At 35.6% G+C, this 12,872-nt stretch overlaps 1 protein-coding gene across 1 annotated transcript in view; it reads right to left on the bottom strand.

The window, feature by feature from the left end:
* Window positions 1-661: 661 nt before the first annotated feature.
* The window catches only part of LOC115212043 (S-crystallin 4-like), a 44,933-nt gene continuing 32,722 nt past the window's right edge, over window positions 662-12,872 (bottom strand). Inside the window, exon 6 of the mRNA XM_036502847.1 lies at window positions 662-2,146. Coding sequence (XP_036358740.1) covers window positions 1,982-2,146 — 165 coding nt within the window. The 3' untranslated portion in view covers window positions 662-1,981. The remainder of the gene's footprint in view (window positions 2,147-12,872) is intronic.

Below are 12,872 nucleotides of genomic sequence, written 5' to 3'. Positions count from 1 at the left end.
TATTCGTGTGTGTGTGTGGGTACACGGTGGTTTCCTTTCACCTTCCCTTCATCAAATCCTCCCATAAGTCTTTGGTGTATCCAGGGCTATGGTAGAAGACACTTGCCCAATGTGCTGCACATTTGGACGAAACCAGGAACCATGTTGTTAGGAAAGAAACATCTTACCACACTGCCACGCTTGCTATGTGACAATAATCTGTTTGTCGAAAAGGAACAAGCGAGATTTTTTTTAAAAACCCCACTAACCAATTACATAATTGATGACGGATTTACTTCAGTTAGATTGGATTCCTCACCGAGATTTAAGTAGCTAACGATGATGACGCATTTAGTATTGGCATTTTCACCATTAATAAACTGCAACTGAAATTGAAATAAATGTAATGTGATATTTTGTGCAATGAATCAGATCTGGCCGAGGGAATTGCATATGGCCTACTCAAGACGAATTCTAATACAGGCTGTTATGTAGCCCACTTTTCCTTTGACTGAGTCAATACTTTAAGTGAAGTGAATGGAATGGTATTGCGGAAAAAGCGATGATATAAAATGTGCATGACTTTAAAAGAAAGAAAAAAAAATTATGTTATATCGGGTTATTATTCAAGTTCTTTACAAAATATTAATATTAACAGCAACATCAGCATAAAATAAAACGATTAAATTTTGACATCAGTACAAGGCCACAAAAACGATCGATTATATCGACCTTGTATTTGATTGGTAGCTTATTTTATTGACAACAAAATGATATAATGCGAACTTGACCCTGACGGGCAGCAAATAACAAATGAAAAATAACAATAATCATAATAATCAAAATATTAATGGTTTTAAGACTTTCAAATTCTTTTATTTTTAATCAATAAAATTCTTAAATGGAGAAACACACACACGCGAGAAAAATCAAAACAATAACTTATAGGTAAATAATAGTAGAATGCCTTTGAATAAGTCCTCGGTGTTTCGTTTTCGCATTAACATTGATCAAATTGTTTTCTCAAATATGTTCATGTTTACTATAATTTTAGTAGCACTACTAATACTAACTCTACTAATACTATCACCACTAATACTACCACTACAGCTGCAACGACTACAACAGCAACCACTACGTCTAGTATTTAAGCTATTGCTAATACATTACCTATTGTTATATTGTGTATAGTCAACATGGCTGCGGATGCTGTTGCTACTAATGTACGTATAATCAGCATTACTACGCCTACGCCTACGCCTACTATTCTTACTGTTATCACATATATATATATATTCATTTCCTTTTAAGATTTGTCACCAATCAACACATATTCAGAAGAGGGGATACGGTCAATTGAATCAAAGGTGTCATGTTATTGATATTTATTTTATCATTGTCTAAAAGGCAAAATCACACGATGTTAACTTTTGAAACTTGCACGTAAACTAACTTACGTGCTTACCATACCTCGCCATTCTACGCTTTTTGCTATTGCACACACTGTAATAGTTCTCTTTCACTTACTCTCTCTCCCCTTCTATCTCTCTCTCTCTCTCTCTCTCTCTATATATATATATATATATATATATATGTGAGTGTATATATATATATATATATACACTATTCTCAACAGAGCTATAGATGGCAGATTGACAGGTGTGGTAGACATCTTATAACAGCCTACGCAGTATAGTGACAGCCCTTTACATTCTGAGAGCAAATCCCGCCGAGATTACCCTTACCTTTTATCGTTCTGAAGTCGATAAAGTATAACACCTTTAAAATATTAGGATGAAACAAATCCCCTAGATATTCCTGACCTTGTCCCTAAATTATAAAACAATTATCATTATTATTCCCACGCTAATTCTAATACTGTGACGAATAATTCCGTAGCATAGTCACAGATGATTTTTCACGCTAGTAAAGTTACTAAATATTATTTTCGTAGCCGTTGCCATAAATGCGTCCTCGTTGTCGTCGACGTCGTGTGATCTGTCTAGAAATCAGTCTTGTGACGTCTATTGAAATATATTGATAACTGAGCGTGTTCAGCAACTCTAGTCCTCAGGGCTTGCAATTTAGGATATTCTTGGAGCAAGGTTGGGTTTTCAAGCAGTGGGTTTTCCAGTGCACTATAACACATCAGATCAGCCATTGTTATCTGTAATATATAAAAGAAGTAGACATACAAAATGTTGGAAATGTCGATGTTGCTCATATGGTCGTTATCAATTATCATAATAGTAAATGTATCTACCACGATATAAGATTAACGTTGTTTTAGTGAAGATAGGCGAGGTGTTAAAAGTTCCAGCCTTGGGGTAAAAGAAAATACAGGAGAATCAGTTAATTATGACTTTATTCAGTACCTGTCACTTAGAGGTTCGGCAAAAGAGACCGATAGAATAAGTACTGGGCTTACAAAGAATGAGTCCCGGGGTTGATTTGCTCGACTAAAGGCGGTGCTCCAGCATGGCCGCAGTCAAATGACTGAAACAAGTAAAAGAGTAAAAGAGTAAAGAGATTCCTCTCTCAGAATTCACACACTTATAGCAGCGGTGCTTCACTTTCTCTAAGCCCTATTAAAGGACTCGGAAAGTTGGGCCTCCAACCACATCTTTTGCAATACCTTTAATGCCATGAACTTTTCTGCATTCTCTCATACATACCGAGGAAAGTATCGATATATCTAATCCCCGCTAGGAAAGAAGTTTTATCTTTAGATGTTCTACTTAATGAATATTTTCATTTATAATTACCCAGTTAATTTTAAAATTGTGGGTTGAAATAAAGTCTTAGTATCCATTTAATTGTTAAAACGAAAGCCTAATTCTGTATGCTGTCGATTGACCAGCTAGAGATAGCTGACAAGTTTCTCTTAGATTATATATCACTAGCAGTATTGCCCGGCGTTGCTCGGGTTTGTAAGGGAAATAACTATATAAGCATTTTTAGAGAGTTACTTCCCTTATAGATGCCAATTCGGGCTTTCTTAGCCATTTCTGTTTTGGTGTCTTCAAGCCATGAAGTCGTTGTTCTAAAAGAACGCTGGTCTCCTTGACAACGCTTTACGACGTTGATTTCCTTACACTCCCTTCCCCACAGCTTCACGAGGGATGGAAGAAGGGGGAGAGCAACAGGTGCAGGTGTGACCATGGACGCCACTCCGCCGCCATCGACACACGAAAAATTATGCATTAAAATGGAATAAAAATGATGTTAAATTATTTTTAAATCGTAGACTCATCGTAGACGCGCGCTAATACTCAGACGGGTTCGATATGAATCACGACTATAAGATACCCGATTTGGTTAAACTGCACCGCAAATGTGGGAGTAGTTAGGAATCTAATCGAAGGGGACTGACACTCACACAACTACAGTTTTATATAGAGATTACTGCCTTAAAAACGGAATGGACTATTGCATTCGATCAGGTAATATTAAATATATAGTACCTCAGAAAAATAGAAGGTTCATTTTTGGATTACTTTGATCATAACTTAGTTCATTCAGGGCCGAAATGCATTATATAGCAACAAGAAGAACAGCAAACACAACAGCAACACGAATAGGAGCAACGATTATATCCCTTCGGCTAAGTTGCTAATGTCACATATTCAATACATTTTTCATCATATATAATAAGGCTTCTCATTTTGAGAAAGGTTACTATCGTCAATATTCGCCTTAATGCTTTATATTATCGATCTCAGAATCTATAAGAAGGACAGAAGCTGAAGTTGATCTCCGTTTGGGTGGGTGACGTTGAACGCAAAACATAAGCATGTAACACAGCGATCATCACCATCATCATCACCATTTCATCATCACATCATCATCATCATCATCATCATCATCATCATCATCATCATCATCATCATCGTTTAACATCTGCCTTCAGCTTGCATAGTCAAAATGAAATATTTGGAGAATGTATTTCTCGATATTGATTCTCATAAATTGAGGAAAATAGCATTGCAAAACAGTCGGGAACTAGATATAGATTAAAAGATCAGATCATCGTAATGCAGATAAGATTATTGATAGCGTAGTGGTTATCTTACTATCTTATTGGGTTGTTTATTCATGGATTCAAATTCACAGAAATCGTTCGTCTCTTGTATAGCCCAAACACTTTCATTTACATTATGTCAGTAATGTAAAAGCAAGTGCTTCGCCTATATGGAAAATAACACAAGATCAGTTGAAAGTGTTACCTCTAATTGATCAGCGTCCTACCTGGAAGCAATTGTATAGCTTACCTGATTAACGTTATGAAATCCAAAGTGAGAACTTGCATTTAAACGTCACGCGGATCATATATATTTGTTCTTTTTGAAAATACGTCATTAGATTTTTTTTCTTTGGATAGTAATGACTATACAGCGATGATAGTGAAGTCTAGTTCTGTTAATACTCTTTTACTCTTTTAAATTTTTCAGTCATTTGACTGTGACCATGCTGGAGTACCGCCTTTAGTCGAAGAAATCGACCCCAGGACTTATTCTTTGTAAGCCTAGTATTTAGTCTATCGTCCTCTTTTGCCGAACCGTTAAGTTACGGGGACGTAGACACACCAGCATCGGTTGCCAAGCGATGTTGGGCGACAGGCACAGGCACACAATCATACACACACACACACACACACACACACACACACATACATATATATATATATAATATATATATATACGACGGGCTTCCTTCAGTTTCCCTCTAACATATCCACTCACAAGTGTTTGGTCAGCCCGAAGCTATAGTAGAAGACACTTGCCCCAGGTACCACGCAGTGGGACTGAACCCAGATCCATGTGGTTCGTACGCAATACTTATCACACAGCTACTCCTGCGCCTAATGTTTATATTCTGATCATGAATATGGATTTTATTATATTTATTCATGCGAACATTGAAAAGCATTTTTTGTTATAATGAATTGAGAGATGAAAAATAACTTTGAATTCTACAAAAATCTAGTAACCTTCTGCCAACAATATACCTGACGAAAGTACCTCGAAGGAGCCATCTTTTTATTGTAAATACTTTTAATCAGTATTACTATTTTCGCTCCCTATCTTCGGTCAGGAATGACTTGTGTCCCTCCGAGGCACAAATCCGGGTATGTTTGTTTGTGGAAGGGCAGCCTCCTCGCCCCACGCCGCTGATGTTTTTCAAGGGAAAGGCAAAGGCTGATATAGCCTGGCACTAGTGACATCGCAATTGATTTTTACTGTTGAATGAACTGGAGCACCGTGAAATAAAGTGTTTTACTCAGGGACACAACAAACAGCCCTATCCGGGAATCGAACTCACTACTTCATGATTGTGAGCCAGAGACTCTAAACACTGAGCCATGAACCTTCACACACGCACACACACACAGGCACGCACACGCACGCACTCACACTTACACACTCACATATATTGGGCACTCTCTGTTTTTGCCAGCTGAGTAGAATACTGTTCACTTTGTCGATCTCATAAGATCGAAAAATATCCATCCGTTGCTTTTCCACATTCACTTAAAGAGAAAATCAACACACACTGCAGTTACTATGTTTTTACAATATTTCAATGATTTAGTGTTACTGGAAATAATTCTCTTGCTGGTTGTTTTTAAAAAAAATCTATGAATACATTTAGTAAATCGAAGGTTTTTTTTCCACAGTTCTGTATATTACATATGTGTCACAGACTCTACCGTATTAGTAACGGTCGAATTGTCACCCTCTCCTCATCACAAACCAATTTAATGAAATTTTCCTGAAACGTACTACTACATTCAATTATTTAGAAAATCAGCCTTACTTTAACTATGTAACAGATGTAAATATTTTTTCATTAATAATATTGGCAGTACATTTGATGTGAAATCGTGTTTTGAAAATGAGAGGTCTCTGTTTTGGTAATTTGACTGTTTGCTAGTAAATCTGCCAATTAATAAATACTGCTATATTATGTTTATTAATTCGTATTTCGGATGTTTACTATTAACACTGATATTACTATAGATCAGTGAACCGAAAGTTGTAACCAAATATCCTGATGAGGAATATAATCCATCAGAATATCACAGAGGTGTATATATGACAAACAAACAGTTCTCAAATACGACGTTAATAAAATCGTCTCCAGCAATACGTGAAAAATTTTTATACACATTTGTATGCGTATGGCTAAAAAGTAAACGAGCGGAATAGCATTCAGTAATGTATTAGAGTATAGAAGTTGTTGTAATCTAAATTGTGTATTTTTATAACCGTATATATTGTATATATATGGTAAAGTTTTCTTGATGCAATCTATAATAAACTTGAATATATCTAACATACATATATTATACTTGCTCCTCGTATTTATGAATCTTACAAATAAACATTTTATTTATTTATCTATTTCTTTCTCCGCATTTATATATATATATTCTTAGTAGAGAAGAAACAGAAGATGGAGGAGAAAGAGGAGGGGAACAATAATATTGTGAGAGTGCCATGATAGTAGTAGAATGTTAAATGGTCAATTACCCTGAAAGTGACTTTTTGTGGATGGTAGTAGTGATTGAATTATTGAGACATCTCTTTTGAATATATTGTTTATAAGAAATGCGTAGATGTTATTATAAACAGCAATAGTAGATTAGGGGAATTTTGATCTGAGATCTGTGCAAGCCATCGTTTTACGTAGACTGTTTTTTGTTTGGCCTATTATTTGTTTGGCTCTTGACACCCAGAACAGATTAGTGCATATATCAGTTTTCCGCAGCACATGTGAAGTTGCTTTTCCCTGTGAAACGTTATCCCTGTTTGAAGGAGAACTCTGATCCCTCAATTTAATTAACGCATATCGCACAGTTGGGTCTTCCGCACTTTTTACTGACGGCTTCAGTGTTGTTGTTGAGCGTATTTGGGCTTGTGTTAGAAGAATTTTCAGAGATTTGGGCTGTCGCTTGCTTTTTATGATGGTGTGTGTTTGGAGGATTAAGTTCTGTGGTCCTTTTTTAGCAGTGAATGTTTTGAAGGATGGTGTCGGAGGCTTCATTGTTAAGATGGGTGTGTGTAGAGATATATGGTAGGGCTTTGGTTGTAAATCCTTCTTTAATTGGGGATGTCTGAGTTAGTGGATGTTGAGTTGTAGGGCACGTTGAAAGCATATGTCAATTAGAGAATGTGGGTAGTTCATGGTGATGAGTGTATCCTTTAGTTCATGTAGTAGTGTGTCCCTGGTGCTTGTATTAGAAACTATAGTACATATCCTTTTTACTATGTTCAAGGGGACATTCTTTCTAGTGTGTCCGGGGTGGCATGAGTTGAAAGGTATATATTGCTTGGAGTTCGTGGGCTTATAGTATATATCTGTTTCTATTACGTCGATAGATTTCTTAATGAGGATGTCGAGGAAGGGAAATTGTTGATGGCTATATGCCATCGTGAATTGAATGTTTACGTCAAGTCCATTTATAAGTGCTTTAAACTCTTTAAGTCCCTATACTTTCATGCACTATAAATATATATATATATATATATATATATATATATATATATACATCCTCCTCTGTATCCTTTCTATCCTAGGGTAACCGGCTTTCGATTGTAAGGGAACGAGTTCAATTCCCGGCGGTTCGTTGTGCAAGACAATTAATTCAATTTGCTCCAGTCCACTCAGCCGGCAAAAATTAGTTTTCTCTCTTTATTAAAGGGCCAGCTCTGTTACCTTCTGAATCACGCTGAATTTCCATGAGAATTATATTAAGGGTACGCAAGTCTGTGAAGTGCTCAGCCACTTGCACGTTGATTTCAGGAGCAGGTTTTTCCGATGATCAGATCATCTGTCGTTGTAAGGTGCCAGTAATAGTTAGTAGTAGTTTATCTCTCAAATGCTCCTACAAACTATAAATTACAATTTCATCCAAATAACATTGTAATATCTTTTATCAACGTCTGAGGAATTGCGGATAGGAGATAACATTCCTTTGTTTTTACATTTATATATCATTTATGAATGTACTGCATTCATTTCAAAATTATGAACATTACAACATATAGCACTAGAATATTCCCTATACAGTAATGAGGCATGTGCAATACGATATTACAATAAACCAAATTTTCTAGTCCTTACAGTATTTGAACTACTAAATTCGTTAGGTGTGATCATTAATATATATGTAGTTTTTACTGCAAATTCACGCAAAGATTTGCATGAATAAGTTTACTTTGAAATAACCTTGTTCCAGTTCTAATCTTCTAGGCGGCATCGCTTCTAATCCACTACACTTTTGTGGGGAAACTGTAGACAATACTACCCATAAGTGGTTATGTGTACATATACATGACCATTTAGAGGCAGTAATCTTCCTCTAAATGTATATATACATATATATATACATACATACATACATACATACATACATACATACATACATACATACAGGCATAAGCAGGTATTTTAAGATTATCTATAATATAAATCTCATTCTCTGTGTGGGGGGGAGTGAAAGATTATAACGACCGTATTTTTCAACTGAATTTCTCCAAACTGCGAACATACCTTACTTATGTGCCAAAGATGGTTTTAGACTCTTACAAATTTTCACATAATGAGTAACGAACCCCATGGTGGCAGAAAACACCCGTTCCTGGGTTACGTGGAGAGGTGGGGTAACTCATTGATAAGTAACTATCAGAAATTGATTGTCTTCCTGACATCCATTGGTCAAGAATTTATCACAATCTCATGTAATATATAAAATACAGCTGTGTATGTATTGGCTGTTCAAGCGAAAACGTCTTCAGCAATTGCTTCCATAATTGTGGTGCGTGAATAATTTCACCCCGGAGGCATTGGATTTTTATTAAAGATAAAAAATATGGCTTCTTATATTAGACTAGCAGTATAGCCCGGCTTTGCTCGGGATTAAGTTAGGATTATTAAGCTAATCAAGCTCTTTATTTCAAAGCAAACTAAGTGACGTCTACGTCAAATTTGAGTGAAATCCGTTGAAAATGGTAAACTTTTGGCTGAAGTTTTGCAAAAATTTGATTGGGAAATCCCATAAGGAATCGGTTTATCGATTTTTTCCACTAATCGATTTTTTTTTCGTTTTTGGAGAACTTAAAGCATTCAAATGTCCCATGAGTCGTAAGTGATGCTGGCATCAAGTTTGAACAAAATACATCAAAATTGTTAGGCGTTATTGTTTAAAATGGGGTGTAGCCAATTTTAGTGGGAAGGCCTATAAGGAATCGGTTTATCGATTTTTTTATTCTGATTAAATGGATAACCCCATAAGGAATCAGTTTATTGAATTTTCACTCCAAATAGGACTTAACAGAACATTGCTGATTCAAAAACATCTATATTTATACTTTAAAGTTAGCTTTCAATCCAACCCAGGTTTGCAGAATCAGTGTCTTGACGAGAGCGCATGGGTTGAGAGTTTGATCGGCAGAGGTGATCAGGTTACATATGCCAACCCTTTTGAAAACACCACCCCCATCATGTAACCCCGCTTGGGTTGGGAACACTTCCAGCAAGGAAAATTGAACGCCCCAAATGGCCCCCGATCCTCTATGCGAGAAGCGGTTATGTTCAGATCACAACTAAGTATATATATGGGCAACATACACACACACACAAACATATACGTACATACACCTATTGAATACATGTTTTTGCACGCCTTTGCCCCCGACCCTGTCCCAGCACCACCTTCTACCCGAGTAATACCATCAATTGAAGCAAAGTTGGCACCCGGCGTAAGTTTTGTAACAGGAATAGAGAAACCTACCTTTTCCAGCAGAAATGTGAGAGTCAGATCTCTCCATTCGAAAACATGAACAGTTTCGAAACATTGTTTACAAAATAATAGCTGATCGTTTGCGAAGGAGCGTGTCTACAGTCAACACGTTGGTCTTTTGCTCTAGTAACCTCTGCTATCCCCCATGTTTACGCACGACCCGCTATATATCGCTATGAGTAGAGCAACAGATTCAGCTAATTTGGAAATTAGTTTTGGAGAAACGGAGAATATCGTTTATATAGTGTATATATATATATATAATATATACGGTCAACACACACGTTGCATGCATGGTGTTTTGTACGCATACATGTTCGCGTGTGTGTAACTGAAGCCATTCACACATACATACATACATATCAACAACTGTCTGTCTGTTTTTTGTCTGTCAATCACTCACTAAAATGAAATTTTTAAAATCTGCTATCTCTCTCTCTCTCTTTCTCCCTCTCCCTCCCTCTCTTTACACCTTCGCTTGAAGGGAACTTAACTAATGTTTTGTAAATAATAATGGCGTCTCTACAGTGGCTTTCTCCGTCGTGAAAATTGAAGTTATGTCTCAAAATTATTTACCGCTATTCGCGGGTGCCTCGGGGTAAAATAATTTGACGAAAATACAGCTATGATCGTGACGAATGTCCTCCTAAAATTTGAGCGACATGCGTGCTAATTTGAGGATGTGCATAAACTACAATCACGTACACACACACACACAACACACACACATCCTGCCTTATATATATACCGATTCCAAATTTCCAAAAATATTTACTTTCGGTTTTCTAGCGTCAGTTACGTCTATATCTCTCTCTGTATCACTTTATCCATCTCCATGTTTATGTCTATCTATCTATCTATCTATCTATCTGTCTGTCTATATCTTACATATCTATCTATATGTTATTTGTCTAAGTAGGTAACTCTCTCTCTGTCTCCCTCGCTATTGTTTTCCCTTGAAGTTCTGTTGCCATTGTTTTCACTGTAAATTTTCAATTGCTTTCTACAAACAACAACAAAAAATTACTGTCAGAAAGGAGTTCGCAGTTACTGATGAAAGTGGTTTCATACGTAATTTACTGACAAAAGTAACTTCATAAATTTCACTTCATTCCGTACACTTCGTTCAATTTGCCTACAAATTTCTTATTTACTTTTGCAACGTTTTGTGTGTTTTTTACGTAATTACTGATAAAAGTAAGTTAATAATTTACTGACAGATGTAACATCAAAAATTTCATTTAAATCCGAACACTTAGTTAATTTCCCAAAAAATTTCTTATACATTTTTGCAATGGTTTTGCGTTTTTCTGTTATTAACAGATCTTTACTAGTTCCTTCGATACTGGATCTTTGGTTCACTAAGTGACAAATTTCGCTTCAACCAGTACAATACTTTATTTTCCGTAAAAAATTTCTCATTTACTTTCTGCCCGCCGTATTAAATATATAATTTCCGTTAGCCAGTTATTTTCATTATTCAGTATTCTCTGCACCCGTGTATTTCTATATACGTATATAACTATGCCTAGAAGGAAAGTGTCAAATTTGTGTACGATATCAAGGTCAGCCAAAGGAATGTATCTGCCCAGGGAAAGAGAGACGGCTGCGGAAAGGGAAGCATGCCAAGAAACGAACATATTGTGCACTACAAAATAATGAACAGAGATATGCACGGCTGACAAGGAATAGGATCTCCACTGCATATCGAAGAGCAGTTGCAACAGCTCAGAGAAGAAACTTCAGTGAAGTAGCTTTCGATTATGATCCAGCAGCTCGTTATGTAGATGCCATTAGAGTTTCCATTGATGCAATGACAACTAAGTGCATACATTGTAAGGCAAAGAAGTGGTCTGGAGAGACACTTGCACTGTGCTGCAATTGTGAAAAAGTTAAACTCCCTGCAATCCCCCAAGCCAGGATTCATGCAAACTTTCAAGATCCGAAGTCAGATTTATCATCGGATTGGCTCTCTTCGACCTCTGTCAAATGAATCACCAAAATCGACGTTTCATTGTTTATATGTACCTCTTTTTTGGTAACGAAATAAGCTACACAACACGTGTTTTTGAATTACGTGTATTTACTTTGTATACATATATCAATTCAAAACACCTTCTTTTAACATTTCATTTAACGTTTATGTCCAATACTGGCATGGGCTGGAGAGTTATTAATTTAGAAAGTTGGTATCTCATCTACTAACAGATGAGACCAGCGCAATCTCGACACGGTTTTTAACTTCCATTATTCTCTTTAACACGGTACTATGCCGGGTATTTCTTCTAGTATATATATATATATAATTATAATAAAGAGTTAATTGCAACAAGTTGCTCAAAACCACATAACGAAAATATTAGAAATAGCAGCCAAATAGGTCACCATTACTACTACTAGAAAAATAAATCTCCACAAACAGAATTAGTAACCCGTATATACGGGTTACAAATTCTGTTTGTTTGTGGAGATTTATTTTTCTAGTAGTAGTAATGGTGACCTATTTGGCTGCTATTTCTAATATTTTCGTTATGTGGTTTTGAGCAACTTGTTGCAATTAACCCTTTATTATAATTATATATAATCCTTACCGAATATGGTCATTTCCATACCGAAAAAACTACTAGGTGAAATTTATTAATAATTTTATTAAATTAATTATATTTCACCCTTTATGTGTATCGAATATATAATATAATATATATAATATATATATATATATATTATATATATATATATATATATATATATATATATATATTCGATACACATAAAGGGTGAAATATAATTAATTTAATAAAATTATTAATAAATTTCACCTAATAGTTTTTTCGGTATGGAAATGACCATATTCGGTAAGGATATATATATATATATATATATATATTATATATATATATATATATAACAATTGCAGCGTGGAATGTGTTTATAAGCCATTTAAGAAACACACAAAAATCGTTAAATTCACTTCAACATTTAAATTTAATATGCATATATGCATGTATGTATGTATGTATGGTATGTATGTATCTATAATATATTTTGTCAGCATCACCAGCTGGAATTGTTGTACCAAAAATTGCTG

The sequence above is a fragment of the Octopus sinensis genome, linkage group LG5, assembly GCF_006345805.1.
Source record: "Octopus sinensis linkage group LG5, ASM634580v1, whole genome shotgun sequence".
Taxonomy (NCBI): domain Eukaryota; kingdom Metazoa; phylum Mollusca; class Cephalopoda; order Octopoda; family Octopodidae; genus Octopus; species Octopus sinensis.
This window is presented reverse-complemented; position numbering and strand designations above follow the sequence as displayed.